The sequence below is a fragment of the Dendropsophus ebraccatus genome, chromosome 9 (assembly GCF_027789765.1).
Source record: "Dendropsophus ebraccatus isolate aDenEbr1 chromosome 9, aDenEbr1.pat, whole genome shotgun sequence".
Lineage (NCBI taxonomy): Eukaryota > Metazoa > Chordata > Amphibia > Anura > Hylidae > Dendropsophus > Dendropsophus ebraccatus.
In genome coordinates this window covers 53,523,656-53,547,914 of record NC_091462.1, presented here as the reverse complement: position 1 = coordinate 53,547,914, position 24,259 = coordinate 53,523,656, and the positions used below count along the sequence as shown (strand labels likewise).

The window sequence follows — 24,259 nt, the reverse complement described above, 5'->3', positions numbered from 1 at the left end:
AACTTCTAACAATATAATAGAGGAATAATGATGTATGGGAGACACTGGTTATGCACATCAGCTTGTATTTAAGCCTATATCTAAATAGGTCACTGTCAAGGTGCAGTGTGCTGGGTGGTAGAAAGATGACAAATTCTCTCAGTATGAAACACGTAGGCTCCATCTGATGTTATATTAGTACTCGGAAGTGTTGTGGGAGTTATTACATATGGTGCTGGAGCGTTCATTCAGAATATTATTGTGTGTAACCACTAAGCTGATCATTTATACAGGCCAATGATAAGGAATGAACGTTCAACCATTTGGCTGACTGACCTGTTTGTTCATGTGGGGAAAAAATGTTCTTTGAGGCAAAGGTGACCTTTCTTTTTTTTACCTAGATATACCCCCCCCCCCCTTCTTTTTTCTTTTCTTTTTAACGTTAAGCTACTAGACAACCCTCTTTAATTTACTGCATTACTTAGACCCCATTGACATCATGTTGCTGCAAATACTTTAAGGTTTTTTTGTTTTTTGACTGGTTGGCTGATATATACAAACCACCTATGGTGAGCTGAGTTTTTTCTTTGTTCATGAGATTTTGGCTGATATATGCCCACATATAGATTTCTCTGTATTTGTCCTCAGAGCTACGATGCTGCTGGCTAGATGTTCCTGTTTTTTTTTTCTACAGTGTTTGTTGCTTGATAACTGGAGGCACATAGGACTGGAGTAACAACACAACAGGAAGTTCTAATAGTATATACTGTATATATATTTTTTAATACATTTAGGGTATGTTCACACTTACCGTATCCACAGCGTATTTTCTGCTGCGGACCTGCAGCAGATGTCATTTAAATAACTGAACACAGCATCAATTCTGCACCATCAAATCTGCTGCGGATCTGCTACAGATCTGCTGCGGATCCTGTAGGTGTGAACGCACCCTTATAGAATATAATAATAGAATAACCGTTCAGAGTGGTAACAAGGTGATTTTTGGGTTCTTACTGCAGTTACTAAGCTCCTGAGTCCCCTCCATGGTGCTATTTTCCCCTGTCTCCATTTCAGCTGGTGGGACTAGAACTCAGCTGTTTGCCAGTAGTGCACACACAGGCACTTTTTTACCATACTTCTCTCACACATACTTTTTTGTTGCTATGCCATGACATAGTGCTGTTTAAAGCATACTAGACTGACTATGCTGGCACTGTGCTAGTGAGTTATTTGCACAGTACACTAGATAGCACTAAAGGGGGAGAAGTGGTTACTGATGCATTGAGTTTGCAAGATACTATGTAAGCAGAAAGGAACAGCAGCATCACAACAAGAAAGGGGTTACAGTAAGCACTGATGTGCTGATGCTGAAGATAAGCCAGCAGACTAAAGGAAGGATGGATTACACTGCAGCTGCAGAAACACTAGTATTTAAAGAGTACCTGACATGAAAAATAACTGTAGACATGTTATCAAGCATGTAAAAAATGATTGATCACATCGGATCTCTTGCCTGAGGCACCTCTGTATCCTCACCCCCAGTTCCAGATCAGAAGACCAGGAACCAGGAGAGATGAGATCACCCCCCCCCCCCCCAGAACTTAAACTCCCACCATGTCCTGCTGACAGGTCATGATGAGAGTTGTACTTCTGCAGCCTGTGGCCATTCAGGTTGCAGAATTACAACTCCCATCATGACCTGCAACCTGGGTGGCCACAGACTGCAGAAGTACAACTCCTATCATGACCTTTCAGCCAGGCATGATGGGAGTTGTAGTTCTGCAAGCTGTGACAACCAGTTTGCAGAACTACATCTCCCATCATGTCCTCCTTTTTTCTTATGATCAGGAAATCCTGAAGGCTTTTCCTGATAGTTTCCTAAAGGTAAAAACAAATTACTGTCACGAAATCCTAATACTTTCCTGATGCCATTTAAGGCCTCCTGATCAGGATTTCCTGACAGTAAAAACTGACACGGACGTGTGAATGGGGCCTTATGCCAACATACATCACAAGTACCCATATCCTGGTGTACTATGCCACCATCGTCTCCTCGTGTACCCTGCCACCATCTCCCCCTCCTGTACAGTGCCACAATGTCCTCTTTGTGTACCCTGCTACAGTCTCCCCCTCATGCCATGTGTCATCCTCTAATCTGTTGCATAACTACAATTCTCATTATGTGATGTAGTCCTGCATATTACAACACATCACCGCTGGGAGATGTAGTTCTAATGGGCCACTGCCTCCCCCTCCTATACAGTGTCATCCTCTAATCTGTTGTAGAACTACAGCTCTCATTATGAACTGCCAGTAGGACATGTTGAGAGTAGTAGTTCTGCAACCTAGATGGCTGCAGGTGGCAAAACTACACTTATCTTGAACTGTCAGCAGGGCATGATGTGAGTAGTAGTTCTATGCCCTCGATGGCCGCTGGTGGCAAAACTACAACTCCCACTATGGACTGTCAGCTGGGCATGATGGGAGTAGTAGTTCTAGGGGGATAATCTCACCTGCCCTGGTTCCTGCTCTGGCCTTCCTAGTTCTCCTCTTCCTTCTTCCTACATGGTGACAGGATGCCAAAGTGAGGGGAGGGGGGTCCGGGCAGTGGCTGGGTAGATCCCACCCGGAATCTAGTGCTGCCAGGTGGATTTTCCGGACGTGTGAAGGGGGCGTAATACATAGTTTCAAAGGACCGCAAAATAAAGTTCCATAACAAGTGTAAAAATAAACAAATAAATAAATAAAAAGGCCGTCATCATACTTACACAAGCTTTTAGCCATTCTATATGTGCTCAGATATGCACATCTGCTATGTGGAGTCATAAAGTGCAATTGGTACAGTTGTAAACCAAAAGAAATCTCACATATAAAAGAGGCAATGATCATAAAGCGGCTCAGTTCTGTTCTCTCCGAATAAAATTTTAACCAAAGTTCAACTTTCACATACAAAAAAACATTTGTATGTGAGCACATGTAATATGGATTTTCTTTTTTTTTTTATCTGGAGCCCATGAGAGGCTAGGAGCAGACCTCAGCTGCCCTTGGATAGGTCAGTAAGTAAGACTGTGCTATTAATCACATGATGTACTAATGCTGGACTATTCTCTTTAGACATCTGGTCCCTTGGCTGTGTCCCTGGCAGCTGCCATTACGTATCGGAGACTGTCATGATCCTAATAGGAGGCACACAGCTCCCTGCAGTCACGCAGATCTGTCTCATTTCCATCGCAATCACTCATCTCTCGCTTGTATTATTCACATACTTGGCCACATAGGAAGGTGAAGGACCAGACTGACCACCATTGTATAATTCATGAATCTTAAGTACAAACTGCATTCAGACACAATGAGACATTGCTAAGACCAGGAGGATAACAACATACAGGTCAGGATAATGGGATGCCATCTACCATATGCCACAATCATATAGCTCACCGTATCTGGATACCCAGGATGTTGTGCACAGCTCCATGAGACAAATCCAAATTTACTCCAGGGACAAGAGAGGTTTTATAAGAAGCCTTAGACCTGATGATCTGCCATGACGACAAGCACAATACATAAGTATGCTGGGAGTGCTGTCTCCTCACCACTTCCTGCGCTGCCTGCACATCAGCACACAATGCAGCTGAGAATAATCCATGCCCTCGCCACGTGACAGCCTGTATAAAGCCTGCACTGCTCTAATGACAGCCAGCACATCATGTCTGCTGGAAGAACGTGTAGGCCCAAGCATTAGGCACACAGGCATGACAATACACATCACCTCCTGCTGCCAGGTGTGCCAGCCCAGGGCCTATGGAAAGCTCTGGTCCAGCATTGTGCCAGTCTCCTCTCTGTAGGGAGGATTATCCCCGCTCAAGACTACTTAATTACTCCCGTCTTCTAAGGAGCTTGGCACACCAGTTTACAGGTTGTAAAGCCAAAAAGTCCCTAAAGTACATAAGCAAGTATTCTTCTTTTGTATATGGCACAAAGCTATGAATGCCAAATTACTAAGTACATTAAAATTCCTTTAAAAGGTGTACTCCAGAGGATTTTTTTTTAACTGGTGTCAGAAAGTTATACAGATCTGTAAATTACTTCTGTCTAAAAAGTACTTATCAGCTGCTGTATGTCCTGATCTGGAGGAAGTGGTGTATCCTTTCCAGTCTGACACAGTACTCCCTGCTGTCACCTCTGTCCGTGTCAGGAACTGTTCAGAGCAGGAGAGGTTTTCTATGGGGATTTGAATGTACTGATCTGGACAGTTCCTGTCACAGACAGAAGTGGTCGTGAGGAGGACCGTGTCAGACTGGAAAGGATACACCACTTCCTGCAGGACATACAGCAGCTGAGAAGTACTAGAAGACTTGAGATTTTTTTAAAGAAATAAAATTACAAACCTATATAACTTTCTGACACCAATTGATTTAAAGAGGAGCTTTCAGCAGGTTTGACAAATCTAACCTGTTGATAGCCCCCCTATAGCCAGATGACTCTGTGGGGGCGGGGCAGTGCTCCTAACAGTGCTTCAGGCCCAAAATTACGCCAACTAACAGTGTGGGACCAGTGCCAAGGAGGACGGTAAGACACATACCTTCCTCAGGCTAATCTGCTGATTCCTCTTTACTAACCATTTTTTTTTCCTCTGGAGCACCCCTTTAACCTGAAATCCAAACTGTAACAATCAGATAGAATCTTACAGGAACAGACGAATCTCTACAATACATTATATGTTCTTTCCTGTGAATATCTCATAATTCAGAACCTGATAATCCAGCACTTACCAGATCTGATTGATGTCAGATTAAAAGAGTTTTATTGAATTTCTATAACATTAAAACATTGTTGTAACTTTGTGTCCTGCTCTAATGAAGAGGACAAAAGTGGCCGTCTCTGGGGGTCACAGAGCAGGGGGTCCTCCACCGGTGACTGACACACGTTTAGCTCCCTATTTTAGCTCTCTGGACATTCCCTTTAACAATGAAGGTGATGTTGAATGATTCCACAAAAGGATATAAATAGAGCTCACAAGAGCTCACATGACTCACCTACCATAGTGTGGGCACCAGACCTATAATTAACTTGTATGTAAGGGACTGTGACGCCCGCTGCCTATACACATCAGGAAAATCAATGTTCTGCCAGCATACATGCCCATCTGGCCCTTATTTCCCGAGGGAAAAGACTCCTTATCCTCTTAGACATTGCAATTAATATCTAGGACAAGGTGACCCATCACTGCTGCTAGGCATACATAGCACTACATCTCCGCTAACACAAGTCTATGAAGGCAAGTGTAGATACATACAATGTAGCTATACTTATGCATAAACATCACAATGGAATACTTCATCCCGGCTTATCACACAACACACACCAGCAATCTCATATGATATACAGCAAGACAACAGAAGCTGTATATCAGCTCTCTTTATACATTAGTACAAAGGGGATTAATATAACAAAAGTACTGTACAGTGTGTTTTATTCCTATAGTCCTCTGCAATCTTTACTGCCCTGCAATAACACCATCTATGCTAGGACATATAGCATGCCAGTAATCCTACAGCCTGGAAGATCCTCACTTCACATACACAGTCTCTATGGTAAAGGTATGTAAAGATCTGCAGCCATACACAAGACAGGTGACTGATAAATGACACCATCCTCTTTGTTCCTTGGCGGTATCTGGTATCAGCATCAGTACCATTAGAAGCACAGTATATGTATATGCTGCCAGCCATACTCTGTATACGATAACACTGTGACGCATGTGAAAGCCGGGCACAATGGATTTTATTTTAACCCCCAAAATGTGTTAGTTTGAGCTCTAGTCTCATTACCACTACCAATGCATTATTGAGTGTGTACTATCTGGTAAAAGGATGCACCCTGCCCTCCCCCATCATAATCAATGAGCTAAAATTACTTCCCAACATTCGTAGAATTAAGATCGACGCCTGGGCTGGGTGGCAGCTATAGGGTGTGTTCACACAGTTATCATTTACATTTGGATTCCAATGCAGATTGTGAACTGAAACCCTTGTGGAATTTATGCAACAACTGCGTTCCATTGTTTTAAGTGGGCACCATACTGGTACGGATGTATAGAACGTGGATTTATAGGTGGATAAATAGATAATTCTGCCAGGAAACTGTGTCGGGTAGCCTCAATATGGGTTAGCCTCACTGAACGTGGCTTAACAGAATGCAAATCCGCAGTATACAAGCTGAAAAGCTGTGGCAGAAATCTAAGGGTAGGTCCTAGATTTCTGCCATGAATCCACAGCTTAAAAGGGTTGTCCTGCGAAAAAATTTTCTTTCAAATCAACTGGTATCAAAAAGTTATATAGATTTGTAATCTACTTCTATTAAAAAATCTCAAGTCTTCCTATACTTATTAGCTTCTGTATGTCATGCAGGAAATGTTTTATTTTCAGCCTGACACAGTGCTCTCTGCTGACATCTCTGGCTGAGACAGGAACTCTTGTCTCGGTTTTCTATGAATCCCCAATAGAAAACCTCTTCTGCTCTGGACAGTTTCTGTCTTTGCCAGAGATGTCAGCAGAGAGCACTGTGTCAGGCTGAAAATAAAAACATTTACTGCAGGACATATAGTAGCTGATAAGTATGGGAAGACTTGAGATTTTTTAATAGAAGTAAATTACAAATCTATATAACTTTCTGGCACCAGTTGATTTAAAAGAAAAAGAATTTAGCTGGACAACCCCTTTAAGGCCATGTTCACACAACGTAAAACAATGCCTGTTTATTGGCCACTACCACCTGCACTGTTTTCTATTGAACCACAGTTGCACTGTATACACTCTGTATACAGTGTGGCTGTTGTTCTGTGTGGCCGCAGAGAAAACTGAAATGCCTATTTTGTGTGGCCACTATTCAATGAATAGTGGACGCACAGAAAAGATTGTGCACACAATGTGTAGTTCGGCTCCCGGCTGCACTTCTTATTGTGTGCTCTCACACACACCTGAATGCACCCACATAGATAAAGTGATGCTCATCTGGCCGGTACTGCAGTAACGCTGTCATACATTGTGTGAACCCGGCCTTAGAATGCATCAAGTAAACATACTTGACAGGTGCGTGTGTTTTCACCCCAAATTATCTTATTATACAGTTTTATTGTTTTTACAGTTTTCAAATGCATTTTTATGGCATTTGTATAAAGTTTTTAGTATGGGCAGATCAGCAACGCCATAGAGAACCAATGACAAGCTGCCTTTAAAAAAAAAAAAAGGCGTATTTCCTGAGTTATTAACAATATTACTAATGAGGGTCTCTGGTGTACTGGAAGTGGCCCCAGCGTTCCCCGTGTACCACCTTACCTGACCGCTCATGATGCCATCTTATGAATATTCAAGAGGCTGAATCAATGACATCACTCCTGGCCCCTCCAAACCCCTCCCAGACTCAGTAATCGCAGCCTCAGAATATTTATGAGAAAATGCCATAAGCGGGCAGGGAAAGCAGATCACTGCGGGGTGCCGGGGACACCTCTAGAGACCCTTATTAGCAGATTAGCAATATTGCTAATAAATCAAGAACTGGACCTCAGTGGCACATCATTGGATACTGTGTGGTGGCCCCGATCTGCTCATACTAAAATATTTATATGGGCAAGATTTGTGCTGCATTCACTTTAAATAAACCTCCACAGCAATGTGTGAACCTTCCCTTAGACTCACACCGAGTATCACAGGCATATAGGGGGAGATTTATCAAACATGGTGTAAAATGAAACTGTCTCAGTTGCCCCTAGCAACCAATCAGATTCCACCTTTCATTTCCAAAGAGTTTGTGAGGAATGAAAGGTGGAATCTGATTGGTTGCTAGGAGCAACTGAGCCAGTTTCACTTTACATCATGTTTGATAAATCTCCACCATAGTATATTATACCAGTATACCTTGTGTGCCATATACCACAGCACGACTGGATTACTGAGCTCTGCTAGGCTGCACTACTTCACCAACACTTTCTGCATGCAAAAGAGACATGGGAGCTGGAAAAATAAATATAAAAATAAGACAGCTGGCTAGAGCACCATTTTTTAAATGTGGTTGTAGCATGAAACTATTATATTACACACTGGGCGTCACAGAAATTACAGCTGGCTGTCAAGCAACAGGAAGGTCACGAGGCAACTACAATTCACTTGTACTATCAAGCAGCTAAAAGGCAAAACCACTGCCTCACATGATTCTAGCTCTACCAGCCATGAGTGGCACGGCTATAATAACCATACACCGCCCAGCTTTAGGATTACTAGGAACACAGGAGTTCCCTTATAGACACCTGCTCTCTTATTAACATTCTCAGTTCCACAGTAATGTCTTCACAGTACGACCTTTCAAGGACTTAAGACATAGGACTTGAAGGACATTATGGGACCACAAAGATGGAGAATGCATGAATATGAAAACTCCTACTGCAAACCATTTACCATGGAAAAGACAAAGCCACGTATCTTAAGTCTCCATGGAAAAACCAGGACACAACAGAGGTACTGTATGTTTTTATAACCCTTAGGCTATGTTCACACAACGTAAAACTACGGCCGTAATGCTTTATTTGCAATGGGATCCCGACCGGAGCGTACACACATCGTATACGCTCCGGCCGGGATCCCATGCGGCGCCAGAAAAAACTGACAGGACAGTTTTCTGCGGCCGGAATTCAGTGAATTCCGGCCGCAGAAAGACCTGTCAGTTCACACAGTGAAGCGAGTGGCTCCGGCCGTTCGCTTCACTGTGGGCTATGGGAAGCTCTGATGCGGGCGCCCGCTGATGTTCCCGCATCAGAGCTCTGCGGTCGGAAAGATCACCCGGCCGCTACTTAAGCACCGCCCGAGAAGATCCGGCCAGAGACCGGCCGTTCCGTGACCCGGCCGGGGTCGCGGAACGGCCAGCCTCATACGTAGTGTGAACATAGCCTTAAAGTGACCAGAAGACCCATAATAGCCCACACATAAGAATAAATACACATAATATACAGATCAGCTGAAGCCACCAATAATTCATTATTAAAACATAATATAGAAAATATTTTATGAAAAAAATAAAACAATACTTGGCAAATCATAATATTAATTAACACTACAAATGGAGAGTGTTGCTCACTGCTGACCCAATAGGAATGCTCCTTCTGAATCCCATCAGAGGGTGATGCCCCCTTCCGCTGCACTCAGATACCATGACGTCCTATGTTACCGACCCCTGACACGTACGGCAGTAAAGGTTCGTTCACATGCTGCAGATCTGGTGCAGATATTTCTGTGACTGAAAAATCCCATCTAATCATCTGAATGCAGAACGTACATTGACTCTGCAGGCCCTATTCAGACAAATGGGACAGGCATGAAAACATCTGGAAGATATCTGCCCCATGTGAATATACCTCAACTCTCACAATCACAAGCTCACACGGGTTCCTGGCGGACAGGGCAGGGATGTTCCAACATAACAACCAGTTATGGGAGATATTCTCCAGTCCTGGACTAAATGGGAAGGACACATGCTGGAAATAGGGCTGTCAGGGCATGCTGGGAGTTGTAGTTTAGCAACAGCTGGAGAGCCACAGGTTGGGAAACACTAATCTACAAGAACACTCGACAGTCTATAAATTATGACAACTATATTAGATTTATAATAAACTATAAAACCTGAGAGAGCGAGCTGTAAACATGTAACATTTAGTATATAGTAACCCTTGTGGAATGCCTTACATTAGCTTTGGCTGTCCAGGCATGATGGGAGTTGTAGTTTTGCAGCAGCTGGAGGGCCAAGGTTCCCTGCCTCACATTATGTGATCTGGGTAATGTCACTGACCAGCCACAACCTCTGTGGGGGCAGCAAGCACACTTGATATAAGATTCCTTGGAGTGTGTTCACACCTTTAGACTTCTAATTACTAAATACAAAGCCAGGAATGGATCATGGAATAGAGAAGTCTCAGTCTTTCCTGTACACATACCCTTTATATATGACCTGTGCCTGGCTTTGGATTCCGTTACTGCAATTAAAAACCTGAACGTGTGAACACAGCCTGGGTTAGTGATATAACTGCATCTAATCATTCAGGAGCCAGAACCTCAATGGCCTCCCAGTGCCTTAGGGTGGCACATGAGGCATGTGATGGCAGGGATTCCTAGGATGTGATAGATGGGAGGGGGTAGCAGCATATAGATGGATATAGCGATACGTATTGCTGTATTCCTGTACACCAGCCCCCCCCAGGAGAGATACAAAACCACCGACCTTCATAGCCACCTCACCGGCTGCCCCCGGTCTCCGGTTCCCTCCTTGCTGCTCCAGAGGGCGGGTCTTCCTCCAGCTCACCAAGGAGACAGTAATTGTGATGTCACGCTACGGTCGTCCAATAGGATAACGCCATTCTAAACTGTCAATCCATTCACCATAGAGAAAAAAAAATGCCAGAGCAGCATCAATTCAAAAAAGGAGAGCCCCAGAAGCGGAGGCCGCCATATTTGTTATGGGAAACCAGGAAGAGAGACAGACACGTTACAACGAAATATTAGGTAAAACACAAGTAATACTATTTATACCTAAGGTAATAAATCTGTCATGCGTAGAATACAGAGGGATACGTGTTCCAGAATTCGGCGACATATTTATGTTTTCCATAGAGTACTGGCAGAGTAAGGAGCGTCCTGTGAGGGCGTGGCGCATAGTGATGACGTAGGCGCTGCAGTTGGACGGGATTGGACAGTATGTTCGGGAGCTCTGTGGGCTGGATGGTGTCTCCCTGGGCGATAGAGAAGTCCAGATCAGGTCAGCAAATACAGGAAGTTGTAACCTAAGGGATTTCCTTCTATTGCTGTGAGGCAAGGGACAATACAAACATACATCGGAGGGAGAGCGCTCACTGCTGCCCCCTAGACTGCTCCACGAGGCACGGTAGTAGCACCCAGTCCATGCCAAGGACTGATCTCTGGACTCTAACATGGCACAACACACAGACACACACACACTTTACATGATGTGTCAGACCTCACCCACAATGTTTACAGTCAATCTGACACAATTCAATGAAATCCAAGTCCTTAGAAAGCTCCATCACACCTTACTTTATTAACCCTCACTATCCCGCCATCCTTCCCAGTGTTTCCCGTACAATCCCGGCTACAGCTGCTGCAGAACTACAACTCCCATCATGCCCTGACAGCCGAAGAGATGCACAGCTTGGGAAATGCTGCCGCACATGTAATTCCCGTCTCCCAGTCACATGGACATTGCACACATCATGTAGAAGACCCCCTCTCTCTAATCACAGCGCTCATCACCCCTGTTACAGATAGGTTTTCTATCAGTTCTTGTGCATTAAACCTGCCTTGCTTCTTTCCTGTTTAGAACCCTCGGTGGACTCATGAAAAAGCCACCACTGAATAAGCGTATTCAATGTCTTGTCTGGTAAGTTCAGAAATAATAGGTATTTGTAGTTGTTAAAGGGGTTGTCCAGTGAAAATCTTATTCTTTCAAATCAACTGGTTTCAGAAAGTAATATAGATTTGTAATATACTTCTATTTAAAAATCTCAAGTCTTCCCATACCTATCAGCTGCTGTATGCCCTGCAGGAAATGTTGTCTTTTCAGTCTGACACAGTGCTCTCTGCTGCCATCTCTGTCTGAGACAGGAACTGGCCAGAGCAGGAGAGGTTTTCTATGGGAATTCGCTGCAGCTCTGGACAGTTCCTGTCTGGGATATAGGTGACAGCAGAGAGCACTGTGCCAGACTGAAAAGTAAACAATAGAGATGAGCGAACCTCGAGCATGCTCGAGTGCATCCGAACCCGAACTTTCGTCATTTGATTAGCGGTGGCTGCTGAAGTTGGATAAAGCCCTAAGGCTATGTGGAAATCATGGATATAGTCATTGGCTGTATCCATGTTTTCCAGACAACCTTAGAGCTTTATCCAAGTTCAGCAGCCCCAGCTAATCAAGTGGCGAAAGTTCGAGTTCGGATGGACTCGAACCCGAACCCGGTTCGCTCACCTCTAGTAAACAACATTTCCTGCAGGACATACAGCGGCTGATAAGTATGGGAAGACTTGAGATTTTTTAAATAGAAGTAATTTACAAATCAATACAACTTTCTGAAACCAGTGTATTTGAAAGAAAAATATTTTTGCTGGACAACCCCTTTAAAGAGAGCCTCTCACTTTGAAATGCATGTTAAAGGAGAAGTCCGGCCAAAATTTTTTTTTTGATATGTTATTACTTATGGAAAGTTATACAAATTTCTAATGTGGGAAATGCACATATAGGGCTATTTCCCTTAATTTAGTAGATCATGGAGTGTTAGAATTCTCTCAGAAACAGTGACGTCATGACGAACGGTGTAATTCCTATGGAGTGTCCAGCAGGGGGCGCTCTATATGTAGAAGTCTATGGGACTTTATGGTGTCTATGGATGTCTATGTAAAGTAATGTAATGTTATGTACAGTGTGCTTTATTGAATGAATACATTTATGGAATACTTTGGGGAGCAAGTGTCCTTGCTCCCCAAAGTATTGCATAAATGTATTCAATCAGTACATTTGCAGGGCACCGAGCAGGGAGGGAGAGATGTGCCTATGCATTTACCTCCCCCCTCCCTCCCTGCTCAGTGCTGCCGCCGCCACATGTATGCAGTACTATTCCCCTATCATCTGCTCATAGTATGAGCAGATGATGGGAGAATAGTACCAGGGCCGATCTCCATCATTGGTACGCCCGCCGATCCGCCGCACTGAACTACTACTCCCATCACCTGCTCCTAGTATGAGCAGGTGATGGGAGTAGTAGCTGGGTTATGCCTATCACCTGCCTGCCGCCGGGCGCAGGGGGAGCCGCTCATCACATAGGAGCCATCATGCCCCCTCCGCTCCCCCCTCCTCCTTCTTCTGGGCAAATTTCCCCCTATCCCGGTTGACTCCCCGCCTGGCCCGGTGCTTCAGTGTCTGCACTGACCGTCCTCTCCCACACGTGCCGGCCGGGGACACCAGAAAGCAGCGGGAGCCGTTATGTGAGAGAGGCGGCCAGGCGGGGAGTCAGCCAGGATAGGGGGAAGTTTGCTCAGAAGAAGGAGGAGGGGGGAGCGCAGGGGGAGCCGCTCATCACATAGGAGCCATCATGCCCGCTGCGGAGGAGGGGGGAGCGCAGCGGGCATGATGGCTCCTATGTGATGAGCGGCTCCCCCTGCGCCCGGTGACAGGCAAGTGATAGGCATAACCCAGCTACTACTCCCATCACCTGCTCATATTATGAGCAGGTGATGGGAGTAATAGTTCAGTGTATATAGTTCAGTGCGGCGGATCGGCGGGAGTGCGGTTGATCGGCAGGCGTACCAATGATGGAGATCGGCCCTGGTACTATTCCCCCATCATCTGCTCATACTATGAGCAGATGATGGGGGAACAGTACTGGGCATATGTGGCGGCGGCCGCACCGAGCAGGGAGGGAGGGGGGAGGTAGATGCAACGGCTCTCACTCACTGCTTGGCGCCCTGCAAATGTACTGATTGAATACATTTATGCTTGCTCCCCAAAGTATTCCATAATATTTATTCAATAAAGCACACTGTACATAACATTACATTACTTTACATAGACATCCATAGACACAATAAAGTCCCATAGACTTCTACATATAGAGCGCCCCCTGCTGGACACTCCATAGGAATTACACCATTCGTCGTGACGTCACAGTTTCTGAGAGAATTCTAACACTCCATGATCTACTAAATTAAGGGAAATAGCCCTATATGTGCATTTCCCATAATTAATGTACATTAGAAATTTGTATAACTTTCCATAAGTAATAACATATCAAAAAATAATTTTGGCCGGACTTCTCCTTTAAATAGCAATAAGAGCTGAGCAGATTGATATAAAGTATTATAGTTAAGGTTCTATGATAACTTATCAATTATTCATGTCAATAATAGCTGGGCACTCAGCGCAACTGTCTGAACCAGAACCGCCATCCGATCCCTACAGTTAACCCTATAGATGCTGCTGTCAGTGTGACCACAGCATCTAGCAGGGTTAACAGAGGGAGAAATCTGCCTCTGTTCACCATCAGAGCTTTGTGAAGCAATCGCAGAGTCTCAATGGCAGACATGGCAACCAGTGACCACCTTGAGGCCTCCAGTGTCATAGCTCCGGAAACCGATCAGACTTTCCCTTAAGTGTAACACTGACAAGTATAATGCACTGCAGTGCATTATATGTGTCATCAGAGCATCTCATAGTCAAAATGCTAATTTTGCCATTTTTTTTTATATTAACCAAAATTTACCACCAACCTACAGTAAAATATGTCACGAAAAGACAGTCTCAGAATTGCTTGGACAAGTTAAAGAGAACCAATCAGCACAATTATGCTGATCTGGTTCCCAGCTGCACAGTATAGATGTGCTGTGCAGCTCCCTGAGGCCCCCAGCTGCATTTGCAGTGGTATCTTTACATTAGGGAAAATAAGAGTTTTATTCTGCTGTGCGAGGTGGGAAAGGGGTGGCAACTAGTCATCTGGGTGGGAAGCTTCCTTTGACTAGTCATGTTTCTATGCCTGTCAGCATTCTCTGTGGGGATGATTGACAGACAGACCCTTTAGTTGCCGCCCCTTCCCCGACCTTGCGCAGCTGAATAGAACTTTTTTCCCAATGTAAAGTTACTGCTGCACAGAACTGCACATTAGATCTATACTGTGCTGCTGAGAACCATATCAGCATAATCGTACTGATTGCCTCCCTTTAAAGCATCCCAGAGCTATAACCACATAAAGTGAGGTCAGATAGCACAGGTTCACTTAGCAGGGTGGGCCCCTTAAAGTGTCACTGTTGTTAAATTTTTTTTGCAGAAATCAATAGTCCAGGCGATTTTAAGAAACTTTGTAAATAAGTTTATTAGACAAATCTGCCATTATCTGCATGTAAAAAGCTTTTTCCCAGGTCACCCCCTCCTCTCCTTTCTGTCATCCACTGCTCAGAATCAGGAAATCTCGACTGTTTTTTCATCAGTCGGATCTGTCTGTTCTATGAAGAGGGGAGGGGGAGGGGGAACGATCGAGATTAGCCGGCACCTGAGAGCCAAGAACAAAGGTTTGCACAGCAGGGAAGCTATTCAGAGGTCAGAGAGGTCAGTGGTGACTGCAGAGGAGAGAGCCCGTGATGTGAATGTAAATTAACTCTCTGTTGTCCTGTTTTGCTGCCTCTGCTTTCTCTCTCCATAGGAAAACCATAAAAACAGGGGGAGAGCTTCAAACTGCTTTTTCATGATAAAAATTCATTTTTCGGCTAATAAAACCGATTACAAAGTTATTTAAAATTACCTGTACTATTGATTTCTGCAATAAAAATTTTAACGACAGTGACACTAAGGGGTTATCCAGGCCCTATTCCACCAACAGATCTGACGACAGATTATCTGCCAAAGATTTGAAGCCAAACCCAGGAGTGGATTTGAAAAGAGGAGAAATCCAGTCTTTCCTTTATGACCTCTTCTCTGTTTATAGTCTGTTCCTGGGTTTGGCTTCAAATCTTTGGCAGATAATCTGTCGTCAGATCTGTTGGTGGAATAGGGCCTTTAGAAAAAGATGACCTGTTTCTTCTGGAAACAGCGCCACTCTTTGGGTGTGGTTTTTGCAGCTCAGTTCTATTGAAGTGAACCGAGCTGAATTGTAATACCACTGACAACCTGACACTATTAGAGCTGTTTTTGCAAGAAAGTTGTTGTGCCTTTTCTAATCCTGGACAATCCTTGTAATAAATCTGTCCGTTTTGTGGCTTTCTATGCCCCACAGATTAAACGCTATGCCAACTATAAGTAGGTGTAGATTTAATGTACACCTGTTTTTGGTGTAAATTATAGTAAATACAACCAGATTTTTGGCAAAATGTGGCTTGAGCAACAATTTGTGACTTTTTTTTTTTAAGGCATCCAACATTGCTAAATTCTCTCCCTAAACTTCTGTTTAAAAAGCAACTGTAAACTAACTGTTGTGTCTGTTTCCATCCTGTACCTATACTGAACACTATACATTGATGTGCTTCTTTACAATTCTATATTTGCACTATATATAAACTACAGATCTAGTTTTAATCACTGTACCAAACTTTAGCCTTGTATTCTAGAAGAGGAAAGGTATAGAGTACTTAGTGATCTACGAATGTCTTTTCAGGACTGTTCCTGTCTGAGACGGACGCCTGTGAAATCAATAAGCCAAAGTAAAGAGTCGACTACAAGTATCTATCCACACTGGGTGAGGCAAAGGCTCTATATTATCCTGTAAATTTTAGAGAATATGTGGTAAAGTGCTATAAATGTGTGTATGGCTGTGTATGGCTTTAGTATAGCTGTGTTCACACATTGCAGATTTGATGTGTTTGTTTTTTTTTTGCATGATTAGACCTTAAGGGCCCATTTACACAGAAAGATTATCTGACAGATTATCTGCCAAAGATTTGAAGCCAAAGCCAGGAAAGAATTTGAAAAGAGGAGAAATCTCAGGCTTTCCTTTATGACCTGATTTCTGTTTATAGTCTGATCCTGGCTTTGGCTTAAAATCTTTGGCAGATAATCTGTCAGATAATCTTTCTGTGTAAATGGACCCTAAAGGCCCTATTCCACGGCCCGACTCTGTGGAGCAAACAAGCACTGTCAGCGCTCGTTTGCTGCTCGTTCCCCGCTCACTGCCGCTGCTATTCCACACGGCAGCAGCAAGCGGGTGAGTCCAAGGAGGGCCGGGAGGAGCTGCGGGGGGGCTGTCCCGGTAATCGCTGATCGTCTGGGCAGCCCATAGGATATAGCGGCGGTCAGCTGCCACCGCTCCTGTTCCGCTGAGCGACGGCAGCAGATCGCTGCTATATAATTTGTTTGTCTTTCAACATGTTGAAAGACAAACGACTTCAACGATCAGCCGACATGAACGATGTCTTCTGGAGTGAATGTGATGCATCACCGCTCTGTGTTGGGAGCCATGATACAAGTGACCACAGATATCACTGACTGGCTGACATCCGTTCCAGAAGGAAGACTGGGTGCCTATCATAACTGGTACTGAAGATAAGCGTGAGGTGGGAGAGGTCAGGTGCCCCTTTAATTGTTATCTTGATTGTTTAGTGTCTTTTCAAAACCTTTATTTTTCTTTATATAAGAAAACCTCCAGTGATGAAAGTCTGGTAATGCTAATGCTATATGTCTCTCAGTACTTGTAGTAATGCTGATGGTTGCATTTTACCAGTTGTATTTTATGATTCCAGTTATATCGTGGTAAATACTTCAAATCAAAGTATTTTAGGAGTGATACCTTTATTGGCCAAAAAAAATTGTTAGAGCTGTGAGCTTTCGGGATTCACAAGATCCTATACATGATTCCAGTTAGAAATAAGACATTGTAAAAAGAAATCACTGAAATTATGTTAATCCTTTATTGTTTGGTGGTGTTGTTTAAAACAACATACCCTGATGTACAACTTGGTTTAAAGGGGTAGTGCGGCGCTAAAAAATTATTTACAGAATAACACACATTACAAAGTTATACAACTTTGTAATGTATGTTATGTCTGTGAATCGCCCCCTTCCCCGTGTCCCACCACCCCCACCCGTGTACCCGGAAGTGTTGGTGCATTATACATTACCTGATCCGTGTCGAGGGCCGACCGCCATTTTGTGCCAAACGTCATCTTCGGACGGACGTCTGAATCCCTGCCGCCCGTCCCCCCTCCGCCGCGTCACAACTGTGCTCAGCCGCGATTTGCTGAGCATAGTTATGCTCAGCCAATCGCGGCTGAGCATCTGATGACGCGGCCGCGTCATCAGCCGCGATTGGCTGAGCATAGTTATGCTCAGCCAATCGCAGCTGAGCGGCTGATGACGCGGCCCCGTCATCAGCTGCTCAGTCGCGATTGGCTGAGCACAGTTATGCTCAGCCAATCGCGGCTGAGCATCGGATGACACTGCAGAGGGTGGCCGGCATTCGGAACAGAAGGAGCTGTTCGCCGGCCGGCCGAAGAAGACGTCACCGAATGAAGATCGGAGACTGGTGTCGGCACGTGACAGGTATGTATAGCGCACCACACTTCCGGGTACACGGGTGGGGGTGGTGGGACACGGGAAAGGGGGCCATTCACAGACATAACATACATTACAAAGTTGTATAACTTTGTAATGTGTGTTATTCTGTGAATAATTTTTTAGCGCCGCACTACCCCTTTAATACTATCCCCAGTGCTATTAAACATATTGAGGGCCATCTAGTGGCCATTTAGCCACATTAATTTAAGGGTAGCTTCACAGATTTCACGTTGCGAGTTTGCAGCGAAATCCGCTGCTAATCCTTGTACAGTGAAGTTGAGTATGATTACATAGCCAGAAGTTAAATAGGGTTACATACCTGCAGCAAGCAGTAGCGGTCTTTGGCACCAAGCACCCCAAGCAATCGCTTGGGGCCCCCAACATCCAGGGGGGCACCCATGCTCCACTCTTCTGCCGCTGCCCCGCTCGCTGCTGTGATCTGAACTGTAACCATGAGCACTCGTAATGAGCGCTCACAGTTACATGCAGCAGCAGCACTGACAGGGCGGGAGCCATTGGCTCCCTTCCTGTCAGTCACTCTTGTGGCCGCAGGAAGTGTTTTCCCTGCGGTCACAAGTGGCCGCTCTGTCCTTGTGGTGTCGGTGCTCCAGTGACATTACTGGAGCATCGGCGCCAGGACAAGGGGAGCGCGGCCTCTTGTGACTGCAGGGAAAACCCTTGCGGCCACAAGAGTGAAGAACACAGGGGGCCACAAGAGTGAAGAACACAGGGGGTCTATATATAACTGGGGGAGCACACAGGGGGTCTATATATAACTGGGAGCAGCACACAAGGGGTCTATATACTGCTGGAGGAGCACACACTGGTCTATATACTACTGGGGGAGCACACAGGGATCTATATACTACTGGGGGAACCACACAGGGGGTTTATATACTACTGGAGGAGCACACAGGGGTCTATATCCAAGTGGGGGAGCACACAGGGGGGGCTATATACCACTGAGGGAGCACACAGGGGAGCTATATACAACTTCACACTACATGGATTTGCAGTGGATTTCACTGCAAACTCACACAGTGAAATCCGCTGCAAATCCTGTATGTGTGAAGCTACCCTAAAGCAGAACTATCAGCAGGTTAGACGATCTGGCTAGCATGCTCCATTTATTATCATTAGGACAAGTGGTCTGACGAGCGCCATGGGGGAATCAGTGCTCCTAATGGTGCTCCGGACCAAGGATTACACTGCTAACAGCACAGGAAAGGTAAGAGACATACCTTCCTTCTTGGCACCCTATGCACAATAGGGGGCTGTCAGCAGTTTAGATTTGTCTAACCTGCTGATAGTTCTACTTTAATTTCTAATACCTTCTATTTCCATTACATTGTAACAAAGATTATAATAAAGTATGCCCTTTGTACATTAAGTATAAACCCAACTTGGCGGGACACCAAGTAGGCAGCCATACAGACTGCAAGCCACAGCAGCGGGGGCATAGTAAGAGGCTCGGATGACCCGTATCGTTTATCTTGTGTATTCTACCCTCTTAGCATGTGCATTGCGGTGGTGCGTTTGTTTATCTTTATAAGTGTGATTCTGCAGCTGGGCGCAGCGTGCTTGAAGCTTAGGACGACTGTCCACATGTACATTGTATCTACAACATGCTGGTAAGCTCCTTGCACTGTATCTAGTTACCCAGTTCTGTGAAGATGCACTTTATATTATGAGAACATTGCACCCTTACTGTAGCACTTGACTTATATTGTGCACACACTGTAGCACCTTCTCTGATACTTTCAGTTAAGCGAATTGGAACAATTAACCCCTGAGGAACCGTAATAAATCTGTATGTGTACAGGGAAACATGTTGGGTTGTTCTCTTTAGTACCTGTGTTTTTTTTTTTGTTTTTTTTATTTAATCTTTATTACAAATATACAATTAACATATCTTATAAAATCGCTCACAATCATAATATTTCATAAATACCCCTTCCCACCCTCACAAGGAACAGTTACTCGTATATACCCTTAAACCAGTTCAAAACCTATTCCTCCCGTGGAGTCACAACGAGAGGCTCCGAACTTAATTCACAATTCTTGTGGTAATGCTTATCTCTCCCCTACTTCCTCCTCCCATTAGCTGTACAATCTTCATTTACCGGCACTCGCGCAGGGTTCCCACACCCGCCCAACCGCGCGAGGGCCGCACCCCCACCCAGGCGAAGCCGGACACCAAACTGTACTACAAAACCTACTTCCATAAAACATATAATTCTAAATAAAAAATTAAAAAGTAAAATATATATTATTAATTTTTACATCAAAACAAAACACCACACAAAAAAAGTAAGTAAATTCCTTCCTACCAAAATTAATTACCCTTAACATCCACGACCCTCTTCAGCAGATCAAGCCTGCGCAGCCTCCCTCATTCACCAGTTCATTTACACCCAGCGGGTCCTTGATCGCCAGACACCCACCTTCCCCAGATGGATGTCGGACCACCACCAGACCCCCTAGCACTTAAACCCCTTGTATAACACTAGGGAGGTCTCACACTTTTTCCATATTCCCCTGGTGGCCAGCCAACCATTTATTATAGTCAACCATGGCCCCCAAGAAATCAAATTTTATTAACACAATCAACTCGGAGGCCACACCAAGGCATACTCCACCTAAGGTCACTGAAATACAGGATATCCTACCTTTAATTATATTACAAAAAAAAATAAAAAATCAAAACCATATACATGTCTGTCCGGCCCAGCCCCGCACCAAGGCGCAGCCCCCGCCCGAGCGCTCGCAGGCAGTACCCCCCCCACGACCACCCCTTTGATCTTCCTCTTAGTTAACACCAAAATTCCAGAGCCTCTCGTGTACTCCACAGGTCACAATCTTTTATAAGAATCATGGAAAACCTACACCACTGGTTCTTACTTAGCCACTTACTCAAGCCATTAAACGGGTGTATTTCTTTTCTCCATATATTATTTTACGGTCAAATTATCAACTGTCGTACGCCTTTGTTACCATCCCCCAATACTGTTTTACCCGTTCAATTGACTAGACTTGGGCATTTCTAACTCTTTATCCCATCCCATTCCTTGTCCTCCCTCCCCCCACCCAAGTAGAAGGAAGAGAAGGAGAGAAAGAAAAACAAAACAAAAAAAAAAGGGGCAAGGAAAACGCTTTAACTGATTTACTAATCTATGATTTTGTTGGGGGGGCCTTTAGCATCTTAATCTTGGTAGCAGTCCAATTTTTTCATTTGGCGGCATAGACTCTAGCCAAGGGTTCCAGATGGCAAAAAAAATTTTGGAATAACCTTCTTTATAACATATTGCGTATTCATAGTTAATGATCTTGCAAACCTTTGATATATATTCTTCCACCACCGGACTCTCTTTTGCCATCCATTTTCTAGCAATCAAGATCCTTACTAAAAAGAACAGCTTATTCAGCAATTTTTTCCTTCTATCATTTACCACTTCCCATTGGCCTAATAACCATGCCTTTGGGTCACCTACTTCTATCATTTGTAATCGCATCTTAAAGGGGTTGTCCGGCGATAAAAAATTATTCACAGAATAACACACATTACAAAGTTATACAACTTTGTAATGTATGTTATGTCTGTGAATGGCCCCCTTCCCCGTGTCCCCCCACCCCCACCCGTGTACCCGGAAGTGTGGTGCGCTATACATTACCTGTCGCGTGCCGACCACGGTCTCCGATCGTCAGCAGTGACGTCTTCTTCGGGAGGCCAGCGGATCTTCCCGAGTGCCGGCCGCCCTCTGCAGCGTCATCCGAAGCTCAGCCGCGATTGGCTGAGCATAACTGTGCTCAGCCAATCGCGGCTGAGCAGCTGATGACGTGGCCGCGTCATCAGCCGCTCAGCCGCGATTGGCTGAGCACAGTTATGCTCAGCCAATCGCGGCTGAGCTTCGGATGACGCTGCAGAGGATGGCCGGCACTCGGGAAGATCCGCCAAGCTCCCGAAGAAGACGTCACTGCTGACGATCGGAGACCGTGGACGACACGATATGCGGTGAGTATAATGCACCACACTTCCGGGTCTAGCGTGGGTGGGGGGAAACACGGGGAAGGGGGCCATTCACAGACATAACATACATTACAAAGTTGTATAACTTTGTAATGTGTGTTATTCTGTGAATAATTTTTTATCGCCGGACAACCCCTTTAACCATTTCTAGTATTTTGTGCCAGAACTCACAAATTGGTTTACACTCGTAAAACAAATGAAAAAAAACAGTATCACTCTTCCCACATTTTGGACACTTACTATCACCCCTACCAAATTTTGCCAATATTCTCGGAGTGTAATAAAGCCTATAGTGAATAAACCACTGTGATAATCTATAATCGTGACTATATGATGCTTGTCTCCCCCACTTCCATATATTCAACCATTCTTCCATACTCATTAATGCAATATCCTTATCCCATAACTTAGTGCTTTTGTGTGGATTCCCCTTCTCTTGGTACCCTATCAAAAATGTATATATACCCGACACCTTTAATCTAGAACTCTCACTTTCTAGTAAATATTTCCACAAATTATTTTCTGTGACCTGTAAATAATTACTTTCCTTAGTGCTCCTAACTGCATGTTTTACTTGCATATACTTAAAGGACAACTCCGGCGAAAATTTTTTTTGGCTTATTTAACACACATTACAAAGTTATATAACTTTGTAATGTGGTTAAATACCCGGTCTGGCCCCCTTCCCCCACTTTCCGACCCCCGACCCCCCACCCCGGAAGTTAAAGAATATATACATTACCTATTACGGTCGTCACGGTCCTCTTCTCTGGTGTCGGGTGATGTCAGAGTTGGGGGCGGTCCGGGTCTTCTTCCTCCTCGGCGTCTTCATTGAGAGTGAATGGGAGAGAAAAGGCTGCTGGTGCACATGCGCACCAGCAGCCTTTTTATTGGCTGGAGCACATCACATGGCTTCCAGCTTGCTCAGCCCTGATTGGCTGAGCTTGCTGGAAGCCATGTGATGCGCTCCAGCCAATGAAAAGGCTGCCGGTGCGCAAGCGCGCTGGCAGCCTTTTCTCTCTCATGGACCCGAAGAAGGAGACATCGCTGGACGGCGGACGCAGGTGACGGTGAGGCGGCCGGCGGCCGAATGGAGTGGCGATCGTCACCGGAGGGATGGTGAGTATGGTGTCTGTGTGTTTCTGTGTTTTTTTTTTGGGGGGGTCCCGCCGGAGTTGTCCTTTAAACCGTGTTTTCTCCGGCAACCCAAATTTCCCTCTTAACTGATCCCATGTCAAAAACACACCAGAATCCGAAAAAAAACTGTTTAGTACCTTTTTATCTGTTGGATACACCCTTATGAGTTCTTCATCGTAATTTGTGCACAATGAAGGTCTTGGCGAAGTGACCAGGAATTGGTTGTCCTGGGATGCAACTGCACTAGGTCAGGACAATTTGTGAGCCTGGATGCTGTATGTTTTGTGGCATCTTTACATCAAAAAGTGATATTTTAGTGTGTGGTACGCCTCTGTGATAGTTACTTCCTTTTGGTAACTACATTTGTATTGTCATTTTTAAACTTTTCTATGTGAATTTCTGTTTATACTTAAAGTTTATTTTTCTCCTTGTCATATGCTGGTCACGTATGTAATGTTCTCTGTTCTGTTAACATATTCTTCATTTCTGTAGGCAGGTGAGCTGCCTCAGTGCTGGATTCCTCCTTTGCTGGGAGGACATGAGATGCCAGTACGATACAATGAAGCCAACAACTATGAACTTCAACAGGAACTTGGTGGGTTTCTTGCATGTATATATCGTATCATCATATAATGATAGCACCAGACACAAAGAAAAGCAGCATTTGACAGCTACTCCTCAACTTTTTATCAATTGTGTAGGAAAAAGATTCAATAACTTAACTACAATCTACCTCGCTCGCCACACTCCTACTGGAGCTCTGGTTACAGTACAGCTCACAGATCTGGATGACTGTTCTGATGAACACCTTCAATTTTTGCAGGTAAATTATAATGGGAGAGATTTCTAAATTATTTTTGTTTATGTTTTGGTTCAGAATTGTGGCAAATATTTCATAAAGTTCCGTCTGAAGTGGGTTTATAATAATATACATTTACTAGCATAAATTACAGTATATCTGCTGTAGAGACCCCACCTTTATTTACGAGTTAAAAATTTGCCAATTTTTGGGCAAATGACTACTGCATTTAG

The 24,259-nt window shown here is 44.4% G+C and overlaps 2 protein-coding genes across 9 annotated transcripts in view; one reads left to right on the top strand and one right to left on the bottom strand.

Moving 5' to 3' along the window:
* TRAK2 (trafficking kinesin protein 2) overlaps nucleotides 1–10,351 on the bottom strand; it is a 37,699-nt gene extending 27,348 nt beyond the window's left edge. For 4 of the 5 annotated variants that reach the window (XM_069983310.1, XM_069983312.1, XM_069983313.1 and 1 more), the window contains exon 1: nucleotides 10,246–10,351. The gene's annotated coding sequence lies outside the window, so the exon portion shown is untranslated. Of the gene's footprint in view, nucleotides 1–3,417; nucleotides 3,534–10,245 lie in introns of those variants that run through there. The other variant, XM_069983311.1, reaches the window with a different exon arrangement.
* Nucleotides 8,280–24,259, top strand: part of STRADB (STE20 related adaptor beta) — a 31,387-nt gene continuing 15,407 nt past the window's right edge. Inside the window, exons 1-6 of one of the 4 annotated variants that reach the window (XM_069983317.1) lie at nucleotides 10,432–10,526; nucleotides 10,635–10,779; nucleotides 11,359–11,418; nucleotides 16,169–16,249; nucleotides 23,720–23,822; nucleotides 23,929–24,050. In XM_069983317.1, coding sequence (XP_069839418.1) covers nucleotides 11,407–11,418; nucleotides 16,169–16,249; nucleotides 23,720–23,822; nucleotides 23,929–24,050 — 318 coding nt within the window. In that variant the 5' untranslated portion in view covers nucleotides 10,432–10,526; nucleotides 10,635–10,779; nucleotides 11,359–11,406. Of the gene's footprint in view, nucleotides 8,493–10,431; nucleotides 10,527–10,634; nucleotides 10,780–10,804; nucleotides 10,909–11,358; nucleotides 11,419–16,168; nucleotides 16,250–23,719; nucleotides 23,823–23,928; nucleotides 24,051–24,259 lie in introns of those variants that run through there. The other 3 variants (XM_069983320.1, XM_069983318.1, XM_069983319.1) reach the window with 3 other exon arrangements.